Raw genomic sequence first — 26697 nt, forward strand, 5'->3', positions numbered from 1 at the left:
ACAAAACCATGCTGATTCATAGGCTAAATGGGAGAAAAAGTCATCAAAATACTCTAAATTCATTACAAGATAAACCCTAAAAATGGGGTTTATCAGTCAGCTCCTTACGTAGATGGATAGGGGCTCAGGATTTCGCCCCTTACAGTGAACTTCTTGCCTGTGCTCTCATGGATGAGCTCCACATGTTCTAGAGACAAGATTTTGTTCACTGTGTGTGGAATGAATGGGTTGTTAGTGAATGCAACTCTCATGCTAGGTGAGAGGCCTTCAGTGGGGATCTTTTTATCCCTCTAGCCTTTAGGTAATTTCTTTTTAGTACCTTTATTCTCAATGCTTGATGATGGCTTCCCAACACTAAACTTAGAATTGGTGTCTGGGAGATCTATATAGTTTTACACAGAGAGAGGGTTGGAACACTAAGTGTTGCATAACTGTCTCTCTTTTATCAGAGGAAGAGTTGGTGTTAGGCATCTTGAATAAGATGTGGTCCTCCGATAACTGTAGAATCAGCTCTCCCTTTGCTACATCAATGATGGCATTGGCAGTGGCTAGGAAGGGTCTTCCAAGAATGATGAATTCGTCCTTTTCCTCCCCAGTATCCATGATTGTAAAATCTGTAGGGATGTAAAGGTCCTCAACTTTTACTAAGACATCCTCTACTAGACCAAATGCCTTTTTCATTGACTTGTCTGCCATCTTTAGTGAGATTCTTACAACTTGTACCTCAAAGATTTCCAGCCTCTCCATTACAGAGAGTGGCATAAGGTTTATGCTTGACCCTAGGTCACACAGAACCTTCTCAAGGTTAATGGTTCCTATGGTGCAAGGAATTAGGAAGCGTTCGGGATCCAGCAGCTTCTGAGGTAGTTTCTGTTGAACCAAGGCATTGAGTTCCTTGGTGAGCAATGGAGGTTCTTCCTCCAATGTCTCTGTTCCAAATAACTTGGAAATTAGCTTTATGAGGACTCCTAGGTACCAAGCAATTTGCACTTCCTTAGTTTCCTCTTCCTCATCAGAGGAGGAATGATCCTCATAATCCATGAATTGCAACAAGGCATTCATTGGAACTTCTATATTCTCCTTGTGAGCCTTATTTGCCTTGAGTTCTTCAATAGGGAAGTCTTGAGTGGGTGTTGAATGCCCAGCTGCCCCATGATTAGCGTTTAACACCAGATGTTGTATCTCTTTGGGCGTTGAACGCCGAGTAAGGACTCCTTTACTGGCGTTCAACGCCAGGAATGGTTCGTCTTTGGGCGTTGAACACCCAGTAAGGACTTCCTTACTGGCGTTCAACGCCACGAATGACTCTTCTTTAGGCGTTAAACGCCCAGTAAGGACTTCCTTATTGGCGTTCAATGCCAGATTATCTCCTTCTGATTCAGCCTTCACTTCTATAGTGATGGCCTTGCACGCTTCTCTTGGATTCACTTCAGTATTACTAGGAAGAGTGTTAGGAGGGGTTTCAGGAATTCTTTTGCTTAGTTGACCAACTTGTACCTCCAAATTTCTGATGGAGGACCTAGTTTCTGTTATGAAACTATGAGTGGTCTTAGAGAGTTCAAAGACTGTGGTTGCTAAGTTAGAAAGGCTCTATTTAGAATTCTCCATGTTTTGCTGAGAAAAAGGGAATGGTTTATTATTAAACCTATTATGGTGTCACAGATTTGCAAGAATTCGGATAGGAATTGATGTGGATCTTCCAATGAATGTAAATAAAATTTGCAATTCTGTCACATTAGAGAGACTAACTGAGGCTTAAGCTCAAAGTTATTTGCTCTAATGGCAGGTATAGAGATACTTCTTCCATAGAAGTCAGAAGTGGGTGCAGTGAGATCACCAAGAACCTTTCTTGCATCTCCTCCATTATTCTGATCGGCTGCCATGTTTGTATTTTCAGTTTCTTATTCAAAAAACTCTGTGAGGTTTCCTCCAGAGTGTTGTGCTTTAACTTTTTGTAAACGCCTCCCTATGGTCCTCTTAGGTTCAGGATCAGGATCAAAGAGAAGTTTTTTATCTCTGTTCCTGCTCATAAACAAGAAAAAGAAAAACAAGAAAGAAAGAGAATTGAAGTTTCTAAACTCCCTGTGAGATATCAAGAAGAAAGAAGAACGAGGGTAGAGGAATGAGAAGAAGAATTTGAATAGAGAGGGGGTAAAAGAATTCGAAAATTAAGAATAGAAAAGGAAACTGGAAAAATATTTTTGTTTTTATTTTATTTGCTTATTAAATTCAAAAAGCAAGAAGGAAATTAAAAGCTAATTAACTACAAAGATTTGAAAACTAAAAGGTAGTTTTCAAAAATAGAAGAGAGAGGAATTAGTTAGGAAGTTTAGATAGGAGAATATTAAAGAGATACCAAACTTTTAAAATTAAAATAAGATAAAACAAGTAATTAAGTAAGAAAGATTTGAAACTAAGATAAGATTGGAGATTTGAAAAAGATTTGATTTTTAAAAATTTTTAATTTTAAAATTGGAAAGGAAAAGTAAACAAGATAAGATAAGAATTAAAAAGATTTGAAAAAGATTGGCTTTTGAATTTTGAAATTGAAACAAGATAAGATAAAGATTTAAAAATAAGTTGAAAAGATATGATATGGTGAAGATTTGAAAAGATAGTAAAGATTTAAAAAGATTTGAATTTTGATTTTTGAAAAAGAATTAATTTTGAAATTTGAAATTTGAACTTTTAAATTTTTAATTTTAAATTTTGAAATTGAGTTTTAAAATTTGAATTTGAAATCAGATAAGATTGGATTTTTTTTAAATTTAAAGAAAGCTAAAAAGATACAATAAAAATTTGAAAAAGATATGAAAATATAATATTTGAAATTCAAAATTTAAACTTTACTAACAAGAAAACACCAAACTTAAAAATTTTAAAATCAAGATAAGAAAAGAAGACAAGATTTTCAAAAAATTGAATAAAGATAAAGGAAATAATTTTTATTTTTTTGAATTAATGAAGAAAGAGAAATGCAACAAAAAAACACCAAATTCAAAATTTTTAGATCAAAGACACTAGTTTTTCGAAAATTAAAAAGAAAAACACCAAACTTAAAAATTTTAAGATCAAAACAAGAAAAGAGACAAGAACAACTAGAATACCAAGAAGAACACTCAAGAACAAATTCGAAAATTTAAAGAAAAGATAAACACACAAGGGACACCAAACTCAAGAACTGATACTAGACTCCAACAAAAGACAAAGAAAAGATGGATTTTGAAAAAGTTTTAGAAAAAGAAAACAAAAGACACAATTAAAAGATAAAAAGTACCTAATCTAAGTAACAAGATAATCCGATAGTTTGTCAAACTCAAACAATCCCTGGTAACGGCACGAAAAACTTGGTCCACAAAATTGACTCTGTAATATTCACACGGATAGACCGGCGAGTGCAACGGGTCCTTCAAGTAATACCTCAGGTAAGTAAGGGTCGTGATAACAAGTCATCTTATGCTAGCTTTTCAAGCATTTTTCACTTGTTTCATTAGGTTTTATGCACTTTCTTGCATTATAAGTAAGTGATTTGGAGTGGATTTGCATGATTTTGTTGAATCAATAAACCATCCTTTATTTGACACAAAATCATAAAGTTTAAGCTGAAATCAGTTGGTTTTTGAATGATTTATAAGCCTTGTGAATTTGGTGATGCTTTGATTGGTTGTTTTGATTACTTGAAGGTGAAGAAAAGAAGAAACAAAGAAAGTGTGCCCATAAAAGCGTGGCCTATGCTAGAAAAGTGTTGCGCATCACAAGGGTTAGCAAAGGTCAACCAAAGCAACCCAGGGCCATAGCGCTCTAAAAGTGAGCGCTAGATGGGGCACACCAAAGCCAAAGGAGCAAGGCAAGGATGCTATGTTGTGTAATTTAACTGAGCGCCCAAGGGAACAAGGCAAAAGCATAGCACTCAGTTAACTTAGTTAACTTTTTTGGGCCTCAACAAAAAGAAAAGCAAAGCGCTACACCAAGCAATGAAGGAGCCAAGGTTCGAAATGGGGAACATAAGGAAAGCAAAAGAGGCGCTGCATTAGAGCTCTTAACTGAGCGCTACTTTTCACAAGGAAATTGCTAGCACATGAAGCCAGCAAGGTTTGAACTGGGAACCTTGCACAAGCTTACAAAGGGCGCTACATTTGAAGCTTTCACTGAGCGCTACTCTTCATGAAGAACGACCTCAAAATGAACTCACCAAGGCTCGAAAGTGGAGCTCACTCCAAAGCAAAGTAGCTCTACGTTACATGAGTTCACTGAGCGCTATACCAAGAGCTTGGCACGAGACAAAATTGAAGGGGGACAAGGCCATTGAGCGCTACGTTGGGTTACATGACTGAGTGCTCCCCTGGGAGGTGGCTTTGGTTGAATTTCAATTAAAAACCAATTTGGATCCAATTCTTTCCCAATTTGAAAAGCCCACTCCAAGTTCTGAAATTCAAAAAAATTAGAAAGTGTATAAATAGGAGTTAGTTTGATTTGTAGAGGACCTTTTTAGCATTTTTAATTTCCTTGAGCTAAATTTTTAGTTTTCACTTTGAATTTGGGAAATTGGGATTGAGATCTAAGTTTTCTTTTTCATTGTTCTTGCTTATGCAATTTTCACTTTCTGTTTTTGGATTTTGGATTGAAATTGAAAGAATTCTATTTCAATTCTTGATCTGAAATCCATTTTTGTTCTTCTTCTGCATAATTCTGAGAATTGAGGATTGAATTTGAGTTTCCTTTACTTCTTTCATTTACATTGCTTCTGCAAGCTTATTTTCTATTTGATCAAGGAAGGAATTGAGATCTAGATCTACTTTCTAGTCTCATTGATCCCCTGAGATCTTCAATTTCTCTTTCAGATTTTACAATTGAGCTAAGTTTCTTTCTGTTTTATTTCTTCAAGCAAATTTTTCATTTATGTTGAGATATGCTGCATCTTACTTCATCTTCTACTTTTTTGATCTATTGCTCTTTACAATCTCTTGTTGAATTTTGAATCACAGCTCCCAAATCCTTTTACTCTTCAAGCAATTTATATTTCTTGCAATTTAAGTTTTAGTCATTTACATTACTTGCACTTTAAGTTTTAGCTCTTTTTCTTTCTTGCACTTTAAGTTTCATGCAATTTATTCTTCTGCACTTTACTTTACTATCAATTTCCCCTTCTCCCTTTTACTTCCATGCAATTTGGCTTCTGTTGATCACAATTCACTCAGATTATCAACTGTTTGCTTGACTAAATCAACCACCTAACTAAAATTGCTCAATCCTTCAATCCCTGTGGGATCGACCTCACTCATGTGAGTAATTACTACTTGATACGACCCAGTACACTTGCCGGTGAGTTTTGTGTTGGAATCTAATTTCCACCCATCAGGTCAATCCCACGGAAATTTTTGGTTTGAGCAAGCAATGGCTACCTTGTAGATCTTAGTCAGACGATTCGAAAAGATTATTGTTGTTGTGAAAAATACATAAAATAGATAAATAAATAAACGTTACTAGATAGATGTGAAATCAGTGATGAGAGAATGGTTGAGGCTTCGGAGATGCTTCTTCCTTATGTATCAACCTTTCTCACCATCTAATCCAACTTCTGATGATTCATTCCATGGCATGCTGTAAATGACTAATGCCAGGTCAGTGGTCATTAGCCTCCTCTACTTCAAATCAAATGCCGGATCAGTGGTCATCCAATCTGAACGGGGGTGAAGCTCCTGCAGTCTATTTCCTTGGTGATCCTACTCAAAGCACCACAGACAAGGTCAGATCTTCTGGATCAGAGAATACTACGTCTTGGTTCTAGGCTATACCACAAAGGCCCTAATCGCCACGTTCTTTGGCTGCACTGATGTCCCCAAGTACCCAATAAAGTCATGGATTAGCCGTCTAAGAGATGTATAATCAAGCTTGTGGTTTAGTACTATCCCATCAAGGAATCGCAATAACCCATGTGAAATAGGGATAACGTTCAAGTTACACTCCCAATTCATTAGGATGAAGAACGAAGGTACATCTTAGAATGGAATCAAGCATAGATTGAAATAGAATACTGATATTGTTAATCCATAAGAATCAACAGAGCTCCTAACCTTAACCTAGGAGGTTAGTGACTCATACTGTACAATAAAGTTCGAAAGTAAAAGTGGGGGAAGAAGATTGGTGGAACCCATAAACAAGGGTGATCTTCTCCTATAAATACTAATCTGATAACTAAGAATTACAGAAAATAAGATAAACTAGTCTTATAGTGCGAAAATTGACTTTCGGGCCCACTTGATGAGTGTTTGGGCTGAGCCTAAGTGAAGCCACGAGTTGGTACTCCCTTTGGGGTGTTGAACACTAGCTTTGAACTCCTGAATGGGTGTTGGACGCCAGCTGCTCCCTTTTGGGGGTTAGACGCCAGGAATGGGGTTGGTGGCTGTCGTTGAATTCCAGTTTTGGGTCTTTATTTTTCCAAAGCAAAGTATAGACTATTATATATTTCGAAAAGCCCTGGATGTTAGCTTTCCATAGCCATTGAGAGCGCGCCATTTGGACTTCTGTAGCTCCAGAAATTCTCTTTCGAGTGCATGGAGGTTAGAATCTGACAGCATCTGCACTTCTTTCTCTGTCTCTGAATTAGACTTTGCCAAAACTCCTCAATTTCAGCCAGAAAATACCTTAAATCATCATAAAACACGATAACTCAAAGTAGAATCCAAAAATGTGAATTTTACACTAAAACCTATGAAAATATAATAAAACATAAACAAAACATAACAAAAACTATATGAAAATGATGTAAAAAAGCATATAAAAATATCTGCTCATCAGTCTCAGGCGAAGAACACACAACAGATTCTCTGGCATTGTGATGGTTCCTAGTACGGAGGCCACTTTGGTGGTGAGAGGACAGAATCTAAGGTCCTCTAGAGCATTTTTTATTAGCCGACTCTCTTTAGAGATGCTCGAGATTTTGTGAGAAACTGTGACAAGTCCCTGAGAGTTGAGAATCTTCCCAACAACCATGAGATGCCGCAGTAGGAAATACTGGAGATTGAGTTGTTTGATGTGTGAGGTATTGACTTCATGGGACCTTTTCCACCCTCACTGATAAGTATTCTGTCTTTCATTCCGTCTCATTCTATCTCATTTAGTCTCAGTCTTCCCTATTCTGTTTTCAGTCTATCTCAATATGACTCATTTTATCCTATTTTATCTTACTCTATCTTATCTTTTTCTCTTTCTTTTAGGAACTTCCTTTGCTTTAATTCTTTTAGGACTTTTTTATGTCCTCTTCTTCCTTAGATTACTATTCTGTCCTCATTATTTTAGTGAATGACCTTCATATCCCTTAGTAAAAAATTACTATTCTGTCATCACTCTTTTATCAAAATGACATTTTCCTTAACCTCTCAATTACCATTCTAACCTCAATATTTTAGAAAATTATTTTATCCTTCATTATTCAAATTATCATTTTGCTCATACACGTTTAATTATTATTATGCCTCTAATCTTTTTCAAAATTATCATTATACTCCTAACTTTTTTAAAAAATTATCATTATGTCCCTAAACTTTTTTAAAATTACTATTTTATCACTGAGCTTATAAAATTATTATTTTGTCCCTAAACTTTTATGAAATTATCATTTCGTCCCTAATAGTCCAAAAGACCATTTTACTCTTGATACTTCATTAAATGAATATTTTTCTCTTTATGCCTCCTAATTATTATTTTACCCTCCAGCCATTTATTGAATGACCATATTATCCCCAACCCTCATTCTAATAATATTTTTGTCTCAAATCTTTTACAAAAGCCCTTATTACCTTTAAAATCCTCTTTGTTCATATTTTTCATTTTTTTAACCTATTGATTGATTTTACCTCTTGATTCTCCCCGCTTTATCATTTTAACCTTTTCTTTCAAATGTACCATTTTCAAATTTTTTTTAACCTTCTCTTTTGAATTCTCTTTATTTTCTTTCCACTTTTAATCATTTGATACTTTTTTTATGTAACTTTTCAAGGGGAAATTCTGTAACTTTTCTTACCTCATGTTGTAAAGCGAGGGATAATAAAGCGCCATGACATATATAATATATATAGAAGGAAGTATTAATACTAAAAGCCCGATGAAGAAATAAAGCTCAAAACTTAGAAAACAGAGATACAAGGTACGAAGCGTTCACATGAACTAACTACAAGCGTAATGAATAAGATACACAAGATAAAGATACAAGATCACAAGGTATACATAAATATATATGTATAATAGCCAAAAGAATACTAGATGCAGCCCGCGAAATTTAGGCGGACTAGTTATTACAGACATATATAACAGAGTTTTAGAAATGGTAAAACATGTACATCCTATCTCTCAAGTTAAGCCTTTAAGTCAACCAAGGTATAAAATATAAAAGTGATAGAATCTACATCAAAATAACAAAATATAAGAGAATAAAAGTGATCCTCCACTCTGTCACCATCCCGCAAACTCATCGAGGTGGGTTGCGACCTACATTTGAAAAACAACAAAATATGACATGAGAACCGGAGGTTGTTAGTATGCTAACAGAGTCTAATATATAAAATATAAATTTTTGGGATGCCAAAAGAAATCCTAGAACTTCACATTAAGTATAGAATTTAAACTTAGAGACATTTTAATAAAATCCAAAAAGGGTTATCTAAATCCTAAGGATTTTCTAACTAATTGTAAACACCGTTATCCCACAGTGATGAATCCATATTTTACGATATATTTTGGTTTGATTTGAGTAGATTCTATCACATAAACCTACATTTATTCACCTAAATAGCATGCTTTAGAGATTTCTTCCTAAATTGTGCTTGAAAGTGGAAACATGCTCTTTTGTGTTTAATTTAGTCAATTTTATTCACTTTAATCCCATTTGGTGTCTTGATGTATTTGTTAAGTGATTTTCAGGTTTTCAAGGCAAGTATGGGTTGAAGAAGTGAGGAAAAGAGCATGCAAAAGGGAATAATTCAAGAAATGAAGGATTTGGAAAGCTGCCAACCTTGACCTCTCTGTACTAAATTGGTCATAACTTGAGCTACAGAGGTCCAAATGAGGCGGTTCCAGCGGCATTGGAAAGCTAACGTCCAGGGCTTCAAAATGATATGCAATTTCCTATAGTGGACATAAGTCTAAGTGTGCGTACATGCAGGTACTTGTGCGTATGCACAAGTCGGGATTCAGCATGTGTGCGTAGGCACACGTCTGTGCGTCCGCACAGGTCCCTGCACGTGACCTCATTAATGTCAACTCGCTGGCAGCGATTTCTGGTCCCCCAAAACCCAATCCAACCCATTTTTTGAAGCTATTTAAGGCCAAATTGAAGAGGAATGAAGGAGGGCAATTATGTTTAGTTTTTATGATGTTCTTTCTTAGTTTCTAGAGAGAGAAGGTCCCCCTCTCTCTAGAATTAGGAGTTTTAGCTTAGTTTCCTTTTAATTTCAGCACTTTAATTCTTGTTTTAATGTAGTTTCCTTTATGTTTTCTTGCTCTCTTGTCTTTATCTTCTTAATTCCTCTTGTCATTTCCTTTATTTTGCTATTTTTATGTTCATGGATACTCTTGTTAACTTTAATTTTAATTAATGGAATTTATGTTTTCATGTCATTTATTGCTTTCTTTAGTTGTCATTGTCATTTTCTTGCTTTTGATATTTTAGAATTTATTTTTAATGCAATTTAATGTTATTTTATTTTCATGCACACCAAGTGTTTGATAAAATGCTTGGCTTAGTTTTTACATAGTTTTTCTCTACTCTTGGCTTGAAATTGATGACTTTGGTGATCCTTGAGTCATTGATGTCCATTCTTGTTTGATACATTAGAGTAGTTAGTTGATTTGGTTTCTATTGACTCTATGTGACCCCTTAGTGTTGAGATAGGACTTATGGATTGGAATCAACTATGCCTATTTGACTTATCTTCGATGTAAGGTTGACTAAGTAGGATTAACTCTTCATAATCATCATGTGTTTGTCATTAATGCCTAGGATTGGTAATCTTAGCCCTCAATTACTTGCCAAGAGGTTTATTGCACTTTAATTTTCCTTGCTTTGACTTTTATCGCTTTGACTTTTAATTCCTTGCATGTTTAGTTTTCACACTCTTGGTTGAGAAATTGGGTGTTGGGGTGGAATTGAGTTGTGGATGTCCATTCCGCATAGTGTGAGAATGACTAATTGGTTTGGTTTTCATTGACGCTAGTCTTTCACTATGTAATTAGTGAGTTGACTATGACTTATGGATTGAGACCAATTATGCCCTTTTGGCTAATTCTCAAGGAGGATTGACTACTTTGGATTGATTTCACACAATTGCCATGTTTGTTGTCCATAACTAGGATAGGAATCCTAAATTTCCCAATTCTCACCAAGAGCTCTTTTTAGTATTTAAATTCTCTTTTAATTGCTTTCCTTTTAATTTCTTGCATGATCATTTTCTTTCTTACATGATCATTTACTTTCTTGCTATTTACATTACTTGCCTATCTTGCAATCCCAATTCCCCATGCTCTCTCTCATAGCCAATAAATGTACATTTCATTGCAACTCCTAGGGAGAACAACCTGAGGTTTAATTACTCTCGGTTAATTAGAATTTGTAATCATTTGATTAAGAGAATTTATTGTTGGTTTGGACTATGCTACCAATGAATTGATTCTTGTTTTGATCGATTCCAAACCATGCAAGAATTCTCTTCATCAAATCTGGCGCCGTTGCCGGGGAGTTGCAATGGTGTATGTTTTTGGCTATTGTAAATATCTTAATATGTAAATAGCTTATTTTTGGTTGATTGTACATATGTTGCTTCCTTGTTTTTAACTATTGTGAATATGTTGATATTGTGAATATGTTTCTCTTGTTTGTTTTTTATTTTTCTTGTTGGAAGCTCATGGCTTGTTGGACACTCCACTAAAGTTTGGTGCAATCAATAGAGAAAATGGGGACCCAAGCATTGTTAGAGCTTCTCAATAAAGTCCAACTTAAGGACTCTAAATAGAGGTGCTAGGTGGGAGACACCCCACCATGGTAACACCTTTCTAACCCTCTCTTTGTATATAGTTTCAATTTCTTGCATTTTGTTTCTTGTACATAGCTTAGGATTAGTTTAATTTCAAGGTTAATTTGATTAGATTTTAGTTTAGATCATGTGTTTATGATGAATAATATATTTTGGGGTTGAAAAGCTATTTTGGACATCAAGTTTGGTGCCTTAGAGCACTAAATTTTTTTTAGAAAAAACAGAGCATATGCATGCTCACGCACCTATGCATACACACACAACCCCAATTTTCACGTTATGTGCGCGTGCACCCATCAGTGCGCCCGCACACCGGCTTATACCCTTTCTGCTAGGAGTGTTTGCACGCCTTGTGCGTCTGCATCCCCCATCCTTTTGCCTCTGTGCGTGCGCACGGACCTGTGTGTGTACGCACAGACGGTGTGATAGCTGGTAATTTTGAGGCTTCATGTTAAAAAAAACCTACATGCGCGTGCGCATAGCGCTGTGCGCATGCACAACCCTTGGAACCCCCTCTGCTCGCAGCACACGCACCCCTTGTGCGTGTGAACACCCCTCTCTTTTCCCTTCTGTGCATCCGCACAAGTCTCTGTGCATGCGCACAGGTCCTTATGCCCCATTCTGTTTGCAACGCCCGCATGTTGTTGTGCGCGCGCACAACCGCATCTTTTTGCCTTTTGTGTGTACGCACACATGCCTGTGCATACGCATGCTCCTGTTTTCTCACTTCTACATTTTTTTCTTCTCTTCTCTCTACTTCTCTTGTTCTTTCTTCCACCCCTCTCTTCTCTTGCTTTTGCCTTCTTTTCTACTTGCTTTACTTTTTTTTGTTTGCATTTCATTTTTATTTTGGTAATTATATTAGGTTTAGTCTAGTTGTTTGACAATTAACTAAATTGCAAGTGTTTGCTTGATGAATATTGGGTTGCTTCTTGCTTGAATTTTGATTTAATGAATATGTGCACTATGTATCAAGTCTTTGTTGATTGCCTAGATGAAATACAAGTTTAATGCATGTGTTGTAGCTACCATATGTGTTAGACTATATCCTTGTTTGGCATCTTAATTGTGAATTGTGCATGTTTACCTTAGTGAATTGAGTTGAACTATTTAGTCATCATGGGTTTTAAGTGAATATAATCGCATAACAAGGTATTTGTTCCTTGTTAATGCCTTGAATTTTTTTTTTTTTTGAGTCGACTTGACTTGATTCCTATCAAGACTTATCACTTTTTGTAACAAGCACCTTATACATGTGATTATTTCATTATTTCTAAGGATGAATAAGTAGTTTGCTTTTCATCATTTGATTGGTTATTGTTAATTGTGCCATTTTCTATTAATTTTGCGCTCTCACTTGCACAATTCCAATATCCAATATCTCAATTACTCAATTCACTTTTGTGGTTACCTAGGGTTGCTTGTTCCTTAAGTTTTGCTTATTCTTTATTTGCAACCTAGGCTACTTGATTGAGGAACCTGCTTTTCTTTGCTTTTGTGGTTACTATTTTATCCGGCCGATGTGTGTGTTTTAAACCGTGCACACTTAGAATGCACACATTGTCTTCTATCATACCACACTGCTATGACTTCTTTCTCAATTGTTGTTTCTGTGTTTATACAGCAACCCGGAATCCCTGGTACCCACCAGCTGAAGGTGGAGTCTCCTAGAGCATCTCTTCACCCCCAGATTGAGTGCATCCACATAGGACCGTGCAACATTTAAGTGTGGGGGAGGATCCGCAATATTTGGGGTGTAATCTCTCTCTCTCTCTCTCTCTCTACACTTGCACTATTTTTTTAATAGTTTGGATAGTTATATTTTTGTGAATATTTGTTAGTCTTTTATGACATTATGCTTTGCTTAGTTTATTTGTATATATCTTTGCTTGCTTATAGTCTTATTACAATTATATTTGCATGTTGTATGGTAGAGTAAATAAGTCTGCTAAAACAACTAAGAATTTTCAAGAAATCTCTTTTTTGGGCATTCCATTGATTAGATTTGAAAACTTATTTTTGAACTTGCTAGTAGTATCTTTTATGTGGAACATAGAAAAGAGCTTGAACAAACACCAAGTAAGATTTGAGCTTTGATTGTGTGGTTGCATATTTTCAATCACAATTTTTGTTCTTGTGCGTTATACTCCTTTATGATTGTAATCTTAGATTTGATTTAGTCTATATGTCCTATATTGATGTTTTGAATTACATTTAGTATGATTGAGGCTATTTTTTTTGAATTTGAACTCACTAACCTATATGGCCAACCCTTACATTTACCATTGTAAACCACTTTTTGAGCCTTTAATTCCCCTTTGTTCTAATTTTAAGCATATCATTTGCCCTAAGTGAAAAACTATTATGTCCTTGAATTGCATCTTTGATTAGCTTGGGTTTGAATGTGTGTGTTAATCAAGTATGGGAGAATTTGTGGAAAAACTTTGGTAGTTAGTATTTTGGGTGTTCATTGAAAATATTTAAAAAGTGGAAAAACACTCATGCAGTCATTACTTGGAACATATGCATCTCTCTTGTATGATAATAAAAAAAAGAAGCAAAAAAGAAAAAAAACAAAAAAAAAAACAAAAAAGAAAAAGAAAAAAAAAAGAAATAATAATAAGAATGTAAATAGGAGATGCATATGTGGTTGAATTGAAAAGAAGCATGCATGAGTGAATGTGAGAAAGGGATAAATGGGTAGTTAGGTTGCTTTGTTATGTATATAGGATGATATAGGATTAGGTGGGATACTTGAGCTAATCAAAAATCCAATCTATTAGCCCACTTAACCATATTAACCCTACCCTTACCTAAGCCCCATTACAACCCACAAAAGTCCTCATGATATTTGTATTCATTCATCAAATTTTAGTTAATTGTTAGACGACTTGCAAATCTTTGAGAAACATGATTAAGGGAGGATTGAGTGATTAAGCCCTAAACACTGAGCGACTAAAGTGTAAACACATCCGGTGAGGAGTTCAATCGCTCAATTTTATGATTCCATTGCTTATCTTGTATCTTCTTGTAAGTTGTTGAACTAAATTTTGGAAACTTCAAATCATATCTTCGGACATTGATCATATTGCTATATTTGCTTTATCTTGGCCATAAGTTTCTACTTTGGATTGATTGAGATTCTTTTGTTAGTTTTCGCCAAACTCAATAGGAATCATATTGTAAATATAGGTAAATAGCATTTAGTATAGTTGCATGCATATAAGTAGTTGCATTAAATCAATTATTTCCCTTTCATTCATCTCCTTTGGTTGTGTTTAGCATGAGGACATGCTATTGTTTAAGTGTGAAAAAATTGATGAATCTATATTTTACGATATATTTTGGTTTGATTTGAGTGGATTCCATCACATAAACACACATTTATTCACCTAAATAGCATGCTATTGAGATTTCTTCCTAAATTGTGCTTGAAAGTGAAAACATGCTCTTTTGTGCTTAATTTAGTCAATTTTATTAACTTTAATCCCATTTGGTGCCTTGATGTATTTGTTAAGTGATTTTCAGGTTTTCAAGGCAAGTATGGGTTGAAGAAGTGAGGAAAAGAGCATACAAAGGGGAAGAATTCAAGAAATGAAGGATTTGGAAAGCTGCCAGCCCTGACCTCTCTGTACTAAATTGATCATAACTTGAGCTACAGAAGTCCAAATAAGGCGGTTCTAGTGGCATTGGAAAGCTAACGTCCGGGGCTTCAAAATGATATATAATTTGCTATAGTGGACATAAGTCTAAGTTTGCGTACTCACAGGTACTTGTTCGTACGCACAAGGCGGGATTCAGCATGTGTGTGGACGCACACGTCTGTGTGACCCCACAGGTCCTTGCACGTGACCCCATTAATGGCAACTTGTTGGCAGCAATTTCTGGGCCCCAAAACCCAATCCAACTCATTTTTTGATGCTATTTAAGGCCAAATTGAAGAGGAATGAAGGGGGGCAATTAGGTTTAGCTTTTATGAAGTTCTTTCTTAGTTTATAGAGAGAGAAGCTCCCCCCTCTCTCTAGAATTAGGGTTTTTAGCTTAGTTTCCTTTTAATTTCATCACTTTAATTCTTGTTTTAATGTAGTTTTCTTTATGTTTTCTTGCTCTCTTGTCTTTATCTTCTTAATTCCTCTTGTCATTTCCTTTATTTTGCTATTTTTATGTTCATGGATACTCTTGTTAACTTTAATTTTAATTAATGCAATATATGTTTTCATGTCATTTATTGCTTTCTTTAGTTGTCATTGTTATTTTCTTGCTTTTGGTATTTTAGAATTTATTTGTAATGCAATTTAATATTATTCTATTTTCATACACACCAAGTGTTTGATAAAATACTTGTCTTAGTTTTTACATAATTTTTCTCCATTCTTGACTTGAAATTGATGACTTTGGTGATCCTTGAGTCATTGATGTCCATTCTTGTTTGATACATTAGAATAGTTAGTTGATTTGATTTCCATTGACTCTATGTGACCCCTTAGTGTTGACATAGGACTTATGGATTGGAATCAATTATGCCTATTTGACTTATCTTCGATGTAAGGTTGACTAAGTAGGATTAACTCTTCATAATCATCATGTGTTTGTGGTCAATGCATAGGATAGGTAATCTTAGCTCTCAATTACTTGCCAAGAGGTTTATTGCACTTTAATTTTCCTTGCTTTGACTTTTATCGCTTTGACTTTTAATTCCTTGCATGTTTAGTTTTCATACTGTTGGTTGAGAAATTAGGTGTTTGGGTGGAATTGAGTTGTGGATGTCCATTCCACATAGTGTGGGGATGGGTAATTGGTTTGGTCTCCATTGACGCTAGTCTTTCACTATGTAATTAGTAAGTTGAATAGGACTTATGGATTGAGACCAATTATGCCCTTTTGGCTAATTCTCAAGGAGGATTGACTAATTTGGATTGATTCCACACAATTGCCATGTTTGTGGTGCATAACTAGGATAAGAATCCTAAATTTCCCAATTCTCACCAAGAGCTCTTTTTAGTATTTAAATTCTCTTTTAATTGCTTTCCTTTTAATTTCTTGCATGATCATTTACTTTCTTACTATTTACATTACTTGCCTATCTTGCAATCCCAATTCCCCATGCTCTCTCTCATTGCCAATAAATGTACATTTTATTGCAACTCCTAGGGAGAATGACCCGAGGTTTAATTACTCTCGGTTAATTAGAATTTGTAAACATTTGATTAAGAGAATTCATTATTAGTTTGGACTATGCTACCATCAAATTGATTCTTGTTTTGATCGATTCCAAACATGCAAGAATTCTCTTCATCACACAACCTTCACAAGCCTATCCTTCATGCGATTCCATTGCCACCGCCTACCGAGCCTCCTCACTCCCAGTAGAAAACACAAATAATTACAATCAAGTAAAACTAGGTAATATGAATATATTGCAAATAATTCAGGAAGCAAGTAAACATGTTATACATTTAGGCAAAAGATGAAAATAGGCAAACCAAGCAAATAGATAGAAGATGTACATGATGAATGCCTATCCTATTGGCTATGATATCACATTCTCGGTTTAACTGCCAACCCAACACATCCCCTTGGGATGTTGGTCTTTTAGTCATGAATAAAAATAGGTACCCCCAAGGATATAGTGCCCTGCTCACTGTGTATGGATATTCTGCCCGACACACTTTTATGACTTGAAAGGATGTGAGCGGGATGCTCAGTCTCAAACATCACATCTCAACGTAAGTGGGATTAACCACCGTCCTTGCCAGGCGCATAGCGACTCATCAATATCAATATATCAATCATATAGAATCAGTTTTAGTGATCACTGCTCATAGAACAAGTTCATTATTACTCATCCCATTAATATCATTCATTTCCATTCTAAGTCTCAAACTCATCATCATTTCTTATTATAACATCAACTCAACACTCTGTCAAGTTACTCAAATCATTCCATTCACATAACTTCTCAAGCCTAAGTTTTCATCTTCTAAAATAAAACATAAATAATCTAATCTTAAGTCATCTAACTCATCCTCAATAATCCCAAGGCCTAACCACTAGTTATAAGTTTCAAATAGTAGTTGAGAAAATTTACAAAGCTAGGAGAATCTTTTAAAATGAAGAATCAAGTTTTCAGCAAAACAGGGGTCATGCGTACACATGCCCCTATCCGCGTACGCGAGCCCTCAAAACAGCAAGGGAGGCTCGCGTTGCGTGCAACACGCCACGTACGCATGCCTCAAAAATTAACATTTCCGTGTACGCATGCCTGTGCCACATATGCATGGGTGCTTGGCAGTAGTCAATCCCCGTGTCGCGTGCAGCAGTCCGCGTACGCATGGCCTTAAAACTTAGTAACTTTTCAAAAGCTGCAGAATTCAAATTTTCATACCAAACTTTAAACACACATAACTTTTTTGTTTTAAAACATTTTCCATCCGTTCTTCGAATATTTTAAAGCTTTCGGACCAAATTTTTATTTAAATGAAATTTTGTTAAAATTGAGGGTTCGGAGCTGAAGTTACACCTTGTCAAAGTACATCAAAAATAAGGTTTTATTAAAATTCACAAGGTTCTCTAGTTTTCCAAAACATCAAGCCAAGCCACATTCAAATACACTCTAATCCATATCAAAACTTACCATTCAACACCAACAATCACGTACATATGCGCCATCACTTACCAATTCACTTTCTCAATCATTTTCACATCTAAATATTACTCAATTCACGAATCCCACAATCCAAATTCAACAACATCATCCATCTCTAAATACCATACATACAACCATCATTAATCATCAATCATAAACATAATAGAATTTCACCACAATCATATCTCAAAACATAAAATTTATTCAATCTCCATCAAAATGCATATACCACAAACACAATTCAAACAACCATATATTCAATTCAATCCTATCATCAGTGGTGGAGCTTGAAACAAAACTTTGGGGGGCCGGAAATTTAACATAAAATTTTAATAATAATATTTATATCAAAATAAAATTTATAAATATAATTATTCTTTAAGTTTGTTACTAATAAGATAATAAATAAATAATTCTACAGATAAAAAATATAAAATAGTTTATAATGGTACTCTTCGCATTTTTAATGACTTAAAATCTTCAATAATTGAATCAGAACTAAACTTTTCAGCAATTTCTTTCTCAATGTAAATAACCAAACTATCCGCAAGAAAGACGTCCTCCATCTTGTTTCTTAACCTTGTCTATTACTTTCATTGCTGAAAATGATCGCTCTGTAGTAGCTGTAGAAACTGGAAGAGTTAATATCAGACGAATCAATCTATCAATCAAGTAATACACTTTTAACTTTTTTGTTTCTGCTAAACATCTACACAGTTCATGAATAGTTGACAAATTCTTCATTTCTGGATGCTGACGAAGATCAAGAATAAAATGCTGAAGCTGAAAAGGCAAATTAATCTTCTCTTGTTCAGTAAAGTCTTCGGGATAGTAGCTATCAACAAGAGTAGAAATCTTAGCAATGTCAAAATTTTTGTAAGCATCCTTAGGCATGAGAGTAGAGCTCAGACTTAGTAGATCCATTGCTTGATCATTGAATCTGCTATTTAACTCTTGTAATTTCTTATCAATTGTGACTAAAAATATCTCCACTCTAAAATAATGCTCAACTGTAATATGATCTTTTTGGTGACGCGAGCGTCCTTGCCTTGCAACATAAGAAGCAGTTAAATTAGGAATTAGAATATCATGTTGCTCACAAAATAATTTCATATTTTTTAATAATTCCTCCCATCTGTCATCTCTCATACTTTGGATAAGTGTTTTTGTAGAATAAACTAGTTGCACAGCATTAACTATGTCTTGAGACTGCTTTTGTAAAGCTTGACAAAGAATATCAATTATTCCCATCATATCTTTCATCAAATGCAAGATCAATACAAACTCAAATGAGGTCAAGATATTGTAAGCACTATCTGCATCACCACGCTGAGAATAAGTTGATCCATCAACAATAATCTTTTGTAAAACAGTCAACGTTGCACCATACATATTTATCAAACTGCAAACAGAAGAGAAATGAGAACTCCATCGAGTATCACCTGCTTGTTTCAAAGTATCAATTTGATTTGCCCCTTTACCAGTTTCAAGTTCATCAATCTCTAATAAATGGACAATTTCATCTGTCTTGGCAGCATGTAACTCATCATGTCGCTTACTAGAAGAACAAATGATGTTGACGATGAAAGTCAATTTTGAAAAAAACTGATGCACAGGAATAACTTCTCTTGATGAAGCAACTAATGCAAGTTGTAATCGATGAGCAAAACAGTGGATATAGTAAGCATAAGGACAATCTTTTAAGAATAATGCTTGTAACCCATTCCATTCTCCTCTCATGTTGCTGGCGTCATCATATCCTTGACCACGAATATTAGAGACATCAAGACCATGTCGAGAAAGAATGCCGCACAATTCTTGTTTTAGAGTTAATGATGTAGTATCTTTGACATGTACAAGATCAAAAAAATGCTCTTGAATAAAACCATGTATATCAACAAATCTCAAAACAAGTGCCATTTGTTCTCTTTTGGATTCATCACGAGCTTCATCTACTACAATGCAAAACTTGGAATCTCCAATTTCCTCACAAATATGCTTTCTCACCTTGTTTGAGAGTATATGCAAGATTTCTTTTTGAATTTGATGTGAAGTATATTTGGCATTATATGGAGCATTTTCTAACACAGTTCTTGCAACTTCATCATTGTAAGATGCTATGAGTTTTATCATTTCAAGAAAATTACCTCAATTTTTTTATTCTGGAGTCTCATCATGGCCTCTGAAAGCACAAACTTGAAATGTAAGCCAACGAGTTGCATCAATGGAGGACTTTAGACGCAATCGATTCTTTTGAATTTCCTCAGAAGTATGATCCTCAATTACATTTTGGATGTGACTTGCATGATTCAATAAATCTAGACATGCTCCAACTGCATTATTGTGTGGTGAGTAAGGATCTCCAATATGTTTAAGAAAAGCACAATTCTTTCCATCATTAACTTTTTTCCAATTTCTAAACCCTTTACTAATAAAAATATCTGACCCATTACGTCCACTGGGTTTTTTGCTAACCAAATAACAAAATAAACAATATGCAGCATCTTTAGAAGGTGAATACTCTAACCATGAAGGAAAAATACCAAACCAAGCATATTGAAATCGTCTTGGATGCTTTGTACCAGATAGAGGATAATTGTCAAGATGCTTTTGATATGGACCCCATTTAAGATAAACTCGTCTAACCTCATCTCTCTGGTTTGGGTGATATTGCCAAATTTGAAGCCGTTTTCCAGGGTCTCGTTCCAAAGAATTAAGATCAAACTCATCAGATGCAACTCTTTGAACTTTTGAAGGTTGTATCTCACTTTCTTTGTGATTCATTATAGTAGAAGAACTATCTACATGTGTTGATATTGTAGAAATTATATGTTCCCCTTCTTGAATATTAGCCTTCCTCTTAAAAAATGCATGAATTCTTTGATTTTTCATCATTATTTTGTATGAAAATTTGAATATATATTCTGTAAAATATGTAAAAAAAAGTTAGAAGGATAAATATTAAAATTTATAATATTTATTGAATTTTTTTATCAATTTATAAAAATACAATTATATCAATACTCATTAAATATTATAATATTTTTTATCATATAAAAAATTAAATTAAATAAATAGTAAAATATAAAATAATATTAAATTAAATAAATAAAAAATACCTAATTTTTTATATTTGAACTCAAAGATAAAGGGAGTGTTGCTTGTTGAATAAAAAAGTAAAGCACAGCATAGGCAGTAGCATGTTTTGAGAAGCAAAGGGAGTAGCATGTTTTTATAGTTATATTTTTTTATTTGTTTTGATTATTAGATATCTTTTATTTGTTAGATAATCTTTTTTTATTTGATTTGATTATTAGATGATTTTTGTTATTCTTATTTTTTGTTAGATAATTTTTTTGATTTGATTTGATTTTATCTTTTAATTTTGATGTGTTGTGAAGTTAACAAAGCCCACTCACTAAAAATTATTATACAATAAATGTATGAGATGAGAATTGAACCTGGATACTTTAAGTTATAGTAAAGCATCTACACCAATTAAGCTATTCTTTATTTTTGATGAAGTACTACTAATTCTTTTATAAAAAGTTTAGGGGGGGCCATGGCCCCCCCTTGTCTGAGTTAAGCTCCGCCACTGCCTATCATGTGGTCCACTAGCCTAAGTTTCACAAAATATTACATATTACATAAAGGAAACTGAAACCATACCTTGACCAATTCGCAACACTCTCAACTTCACCAAATTGATTCCAACCAAGCTTCCATAAAGCTTCCAAGTCTAGCAAGCCACCATACACAATCTAAAAGCTCCAATAATAACAATTTTCATGATATAAAAAATTAATTTGCCACAATTAATACCTAGGATTCACCAATAATCCCAATTTTGTAAGGGCAACAAGTTCTTTACCTTACCCAATGGTGTTGGAGAAAAAACCCAACAATACTCCAATGTTAAATCACCCCTAAACAACCAAAATCATAAAATCTAACTAAAATCTAAACCTAAAAATATTAAATTACTTCGGACAGAGAAAGGGATTATAAAACACAATTTCTTACCAACAATGCCTAGCTAGAACTAACAGGCTCGGCGAGAGCTTCGTGTAGCCACAAACGGGACGCGAATTGGAGTATCGTAGCTCGAGTTACAAACAAATGAAGAAGAAAAATGAATAGTGTTTTGGAGGTTTTACTCTTCCTCAATGTAGCTGCTTTCTTTCCTCTCTTGGTGAGTTATGAGCTGAATTAGCTCATTAATTGGTTATTTATATGTTGGGCTTCGGCCCAACTTACACTCGGTCCAATCCGTTAAGTATTTTTGGTTTATTTGGTCTAATTTTGGGTCAAACCTTTTGAATTAGCGCCCGTTTTATCACTTTCACACCGTACTAGACAGACTTTAGCCAGTATTACCAGCTAATTTACCGGTATGCATTTTTACATAATTTTTCACAAAAATTATATTTTTTCACTCGAAAAAATTCATTGAATCTAAATCTCACTCTTCAATTTTTAAATTAAGATGTCTAAATTTTCAACCGCATTTCAGATAATTAATTTATTATTTTATTTTCAATTAAGTAATTATTATCTTCCGGTTCTTACCATTTCTCTCTTAAACTTCAATATTTTCCTTTTACGTTTAGATAAGCTCGTAGACAAGCATAAACATAGTATTTTTCATTGAAATAATTCTCAGCCATAAGTGCTTTCAACACCATATTTATTTACAAACACTCCAATGACATTAAACATCATTAATTGTTCATTCAAGCAATTAATTTTTTATGGTTTTTCAGTGGCTAAGAGAAGGGGGGTTGAATCTTAGCCCCTTTTTAGCTTAGTAACCCTTGCTGTCCTTCAAAACACTTGAGGAGATATTTCTTTGTTTTGTCTCGTGACCAGTCAGGAGATATTTTTCAGTTTTGTCTCCTGTGCAGCAGAATCAGAAATAGAATAGAAGAGAGAGAAAATTACACTAAGATATATCCTGGTTCAGCTGCAAAGTGCAATGCAGCCACATCCAGTCTCCATCACAACAATGATGGAATTTCACTATAATCATCCTTGATTACAAACACCAATTCTCCCTAGGAACTACCCTTTCTATCCGGGACAAGTCCATAATCTAAATCCAAAACTGAACTTGACTTGGTAACCCACCAAGCTTTCAACTTCAAAGTGCTAACCCAACTTGCAAGGGGATTCCCACAGAATCATGATACACAACACACATGTACAACGGACCTCTAAGGACATCTATGGCTTTTTCTTTTAATTTGCACTCTCTGCTTTTTTCCGCTCTATTGCTTTTTCTTACAAACTTCACTGTTTGCCTTTTTCCATGAGACTCAAGACAAACAAAATTAAACAAAAAAAATACAAAATGAAGAACATTGAAGGAGAAGAACTACTGTAAGCTTAGGTAGCTATGTGAACACTGTGCCTTGCACTATCACTCCTTGCTTCAAGCCATGGCTATTCTCCCTTATTTATAGAAGGGGAAGCCTCCACGGTTGAAACCATTTTAACCAAGATAAACTTCTTCTTCTTCAAGAAAAACCGGTTTGGCCAGAGAGAGAGGAGAGGAAACCGAATGCTTTAACCAACATGTAATTACCTCTATGTCTTCCTTTTACACCAAGCTTCATCAATCCGAGCCATTTCTCCTTGCTTGCACTCCAAGAAGGACTCTTAGCCCTTGATGCTTTTTGATGCATGACAGCTCCTCCTGCTCCACTTTTGCTTCCTCCTTCACGTAGCCACCCTAGCTACCTTCTGTGATGAGTGAATCCAAAAGCAGACATGAGTCATCCCTCTAAAATCTTCTTCCTCTGACCAAAATCTTCATCGTCCATTTTTGGTATGGAGAGGTTAAGCTTACTTCACCAAATCTTACCTCTTTTAGTGAAGATCTCAGCCACAACATACTTTTTGTTTTCTTTTTCTTGCAATCATTGCAGTGGTCTTGTTGCTTGCTTCTTCTTCTCTACGGTAGCTTGCCATAGCTTCCATGGTTTCTACTGTGATATGACCGAATAGAGAAGAGAGATGAGATAGAAGAGAGAGTAGAAAGAAAAGCAATTAAATGAATTTGAACAAAAAAATGAAAAATGAGTTGCTTTTGCTTCCCTTTTACTGAGTAGCGTGCCTCATTAAGGCCAACCATCTAATCAATTATAATTTCTCTCTCATAGTTCCAAGGACTGCATTAACTCCTTTTTATAAAATTTGAATTCCATCATATGATAAAAAAGGAGATCCGTTAGAAGCATGAATCAACATTTGCTTTCTCTCAAAATTGGTTTCGGACCAAGCAAGCTAATTTCTAGTAGAAACATTGATTTGGGCCAATAATAATAATGATTGAATCTGGCCCAATAAGCAATTTATTGTTTCAGCCACAATAAACATTGTATCAATACTGAAAATATTTTAATGGGCTTGTTTTATTTTTCCTTTTCTTTTCGGCCCAATCAAAACCTGCATAGCAAAATTAATTTAATCAACATATATGACTTAAAATCATATTAATAATTTTACAATTAACCATATTAATAATGTTTGATCATCACTAATTGAATTTGGAGTTTTTCAAACTCATCAATCTTCCCCTTGATGACAAACATTATTGAAAATTGAAATGGAAAGAGATCAAAAGTTAGAGTATTCCCTTTGTGAATACTTGGATTCTTTCCTTTCCAATTGTTACATGGCTCCCCCTTAATGTGTGTTATTTCATCAAGGGAAGCTTTATACCTGTATCATTTTTATCAAGCCTAAGGCAACAATGTTATTCAACATATTACATGTAAGATGTTGAATGTCTTGATTTATGAGCAGAATTGGAGCGATAAACAAAACTCATTTGTTATCGTAAAATTGATTTTCTGCTCAAACTCACCCAATGCAATTTAGTACATATCAACCAAAAATATTTTTACTTTTTCAAGAAATTGCTGTTTAAGCTATTTGAAAAATATTTTCCAATCAACATATCAGAGCAAAATAATCATAGCATGGAAAACACTTTTAAATTAAGCATGATCATTTCAAAACATAGCAGTTTTCAGAATTTATTTACATTTCAAAACTTAAAGGAACTGCCAAAAATTATTAAACCATAAGGCAGCAACCACAACAAAATAAATCAAGTGCATCAAACAAATCACCAACTTAGAACAAGGGTGATCATTAATCATAGATAGATTTCATCCCCTGTTTTCTTTTAATTTCAATTTTAGCCAATTCTCCCCATTTTGTCATCAAAGGGGTGCACCTGCAAAAAATAACATTGGAACGCAGAATATTCAAAATATAACTAGCATCCAAAATAACCAAGTGTTTAATAGAGTATCACAAAAAGTATCCAAACAGTTAACAAAAGTTCAAAAAGAACCAAATAGAACCAGAAATCAGAAAACACATTAATCATCCGAGAGATTGTATTTCGATTCAGAGTCAGCATTCTTGTCACCAGCCCCCATCTCATCTTCAAAGTTTTAAAGCATCAAGCCTACTCGTTCTTGGCATTTGGTCCAAGCCTTTTCATTTTCAAAGGCTAGTTTTCGAGCAGCCCTGTTTGATTGAACCATGAGTTTGGACACATTCAAGAATTCATTGAGGACCTCCATGATTGAGTCAGACATCTTAGATAGTTCGGCTGAGTGGCTTCCAAGGTCGCTGTCCGATGGTTCTGAGGGCATGGAACGCTTGCCTTTCATGCTTTTACCTGAAGCTCCTCCCCCTTTAATCATTGAAACCTTATTCTCTACAACTTTATTTATTAGATCAACTTTAAAATACTCAAAAATGATGGTGACAAACATGCCATATGGGAGATTAGCCTTTTTAGTACTTTTAACAGATTCCCACATGTGCTGTATCATAAGTTATGCAAATGAAATTTAGGAAGAAGTAACAATAGCAAAAAGGACAAGTGAATTAGAAACTGTTACTCTGTTGTGTGATCCACTCTGTGGTGTCAGAATATGAGTAACAATTCTGTGCAGTAGTGAGTTTTCGGTACTGAGTGCCTTGTGAGTGGGGATGGAGCCATCCAAGCTAAACAAGTTCTCACAAATTTGTTGTAGTACAATCTGGTGCATAACTCCAACCTGAGAGTCCCATTTTTCAGACATGTACGCTCTTGGTCCCTCATCAGTATACCCTTAGGGCAGTGCTGATTATCTCTGAGTTCAGAGTCAAATGTATCTGCTTCACGTTGGAATGAATGGTACCATCGATTAGTCGTATATATTCGCATAAAATTCTCGTACCAATCCTGGGTAAATAGGTCTTTGAATATGGAGCAGAGGAGTCTATTTCAGATTCTCAAACAGAGGAGAAAGGTTCATTCCTTTTTCTACAAGTGAGTATAGATTCACTAGATGTGTGGCACACAAGTGACGCCTTTCCATAACTTCCTTGTGGAACTCATAAGAAGCACACGAGTTGAATCTTGCAGGATCATAGTGTGAATGAGGCTTGTTGAATTTATTTTTGAATTCCAATTATTCCATATTGGCATGTTCCCTTGTGTTGTGCAACATAAAACTCTTGGTCTTCTGTGAACTTCGTCCAGGGGTTGTTTTCTTCGGTGGTGAGAGAGGGGGTGAGGTGTGAGATTCCTCTTCTTCTTTCATGGCTGGTTCCTTGTTCTTTCCAATTTTTCTTTTTCCTGAGATTTTCTGGGCTATCACTTTCCTCCGCATGGTTTCGGTTTATTTAGATGGAGGTGAGTGGGATGAAGAAGATGTGGAGTGTATATGGATATGAGTGTGAGTTTGAGGGGTTGAAAATGGAGGATTTTTGGGTAAGGGGGTTCAGCTACTCCTTCTTAGAGCAACTTTCTTTTTCATGATATGAAGAAGGTGAATGGAGAGGGAAGATGAAGAGAAGGCCGAAGGGAGTGGTGAGTGGAGGGAGGTTAGAGGTGCATTAAATGCTGATTGGAGAGAGATAGTAGAGGGAGTTAATGACCATCAAATGGCACGGTTATTAACCAAGGAAGGATTTAAAAATTAAAAACTGAAAGAGTTGTTCCTTGAATCAAGGGAT

The 26697-nt window shown here is 34.9% G+C and overlaps 1 protein-coding gene and 1 pseudogene across 1 annotated transcript; both read right to left on the reverse strand.

Annotated features, from left to right (window-relative positions):
* Positions 1-360: 360 nt before the first annotated feature.
* Positions 361-1883, reverse strand: LOC130975253 (uncharacterized). Its single transcript, XM_057900070.1, has 3 exons — positions 1799-1883; positions 796-1145; positions 361-696 (listed from the first exon to the last, which is right to left on the reverse strand). Exons 1-3 carry the CDS (start codon positions 1881-1883, stop codon positions 361-363), a joined length of 771 nt encoding a protein of 256 aa, XP_057756053.1.
* A 16230-nt stretch (positions 1884-18113) lies between these two features.
* On the reverse strand, positions 18114-20565 carry LOC130973537 (uncharacterized; annotated as a pseudogene).
* Between the last annotated feature and the right edge of the window lie 6132 nt (positions 20566-26697).

Source organism: Arachis stenosperma, chromosome 4 (assembly GCF_014773155.1).
Source record: "Arachis stenosperma cultivar V10309 chromosome 4, arast.V10309.gnm1.PFL2, whole genome shotgun sequence".
In the NCBI taxonomy this organism is placed as follows: domain Eukaryota; kingdom Viridiplantae; phylum Streptophyta; class Magnoliopsida; order Fabales; family Fabaceae; genus Arachis; species Arachis stenosperma.

What these genes read in the sequence shown, in the direction of transcription:
- LOC130975253 (XM_057900070.1), bottom strand. Translation starts at nt 1,883, where the DNA reads ATGGCAGCCGATCAGAATAATGGAGGAGATGCAAGAAAGGTTCTTGGT. An exon ending in TTCTGACTTCTATGGAAGAA is followed by an intron (nt 1,146 to 1,798) that starts GTATCTCTATAC and finishes ATCATGGGGCAG; the next exon opens with CTGGGCATTCAACACCCACT. An exon ending in GAACCATTAACCTTGAGAAG is followed by an intron (nt 697 to 795) that starts GTTCTGTGTGAC and finishes ATCTCACTAAAG; the next exon opens with ATGGCAGACAAGTCAATGAA.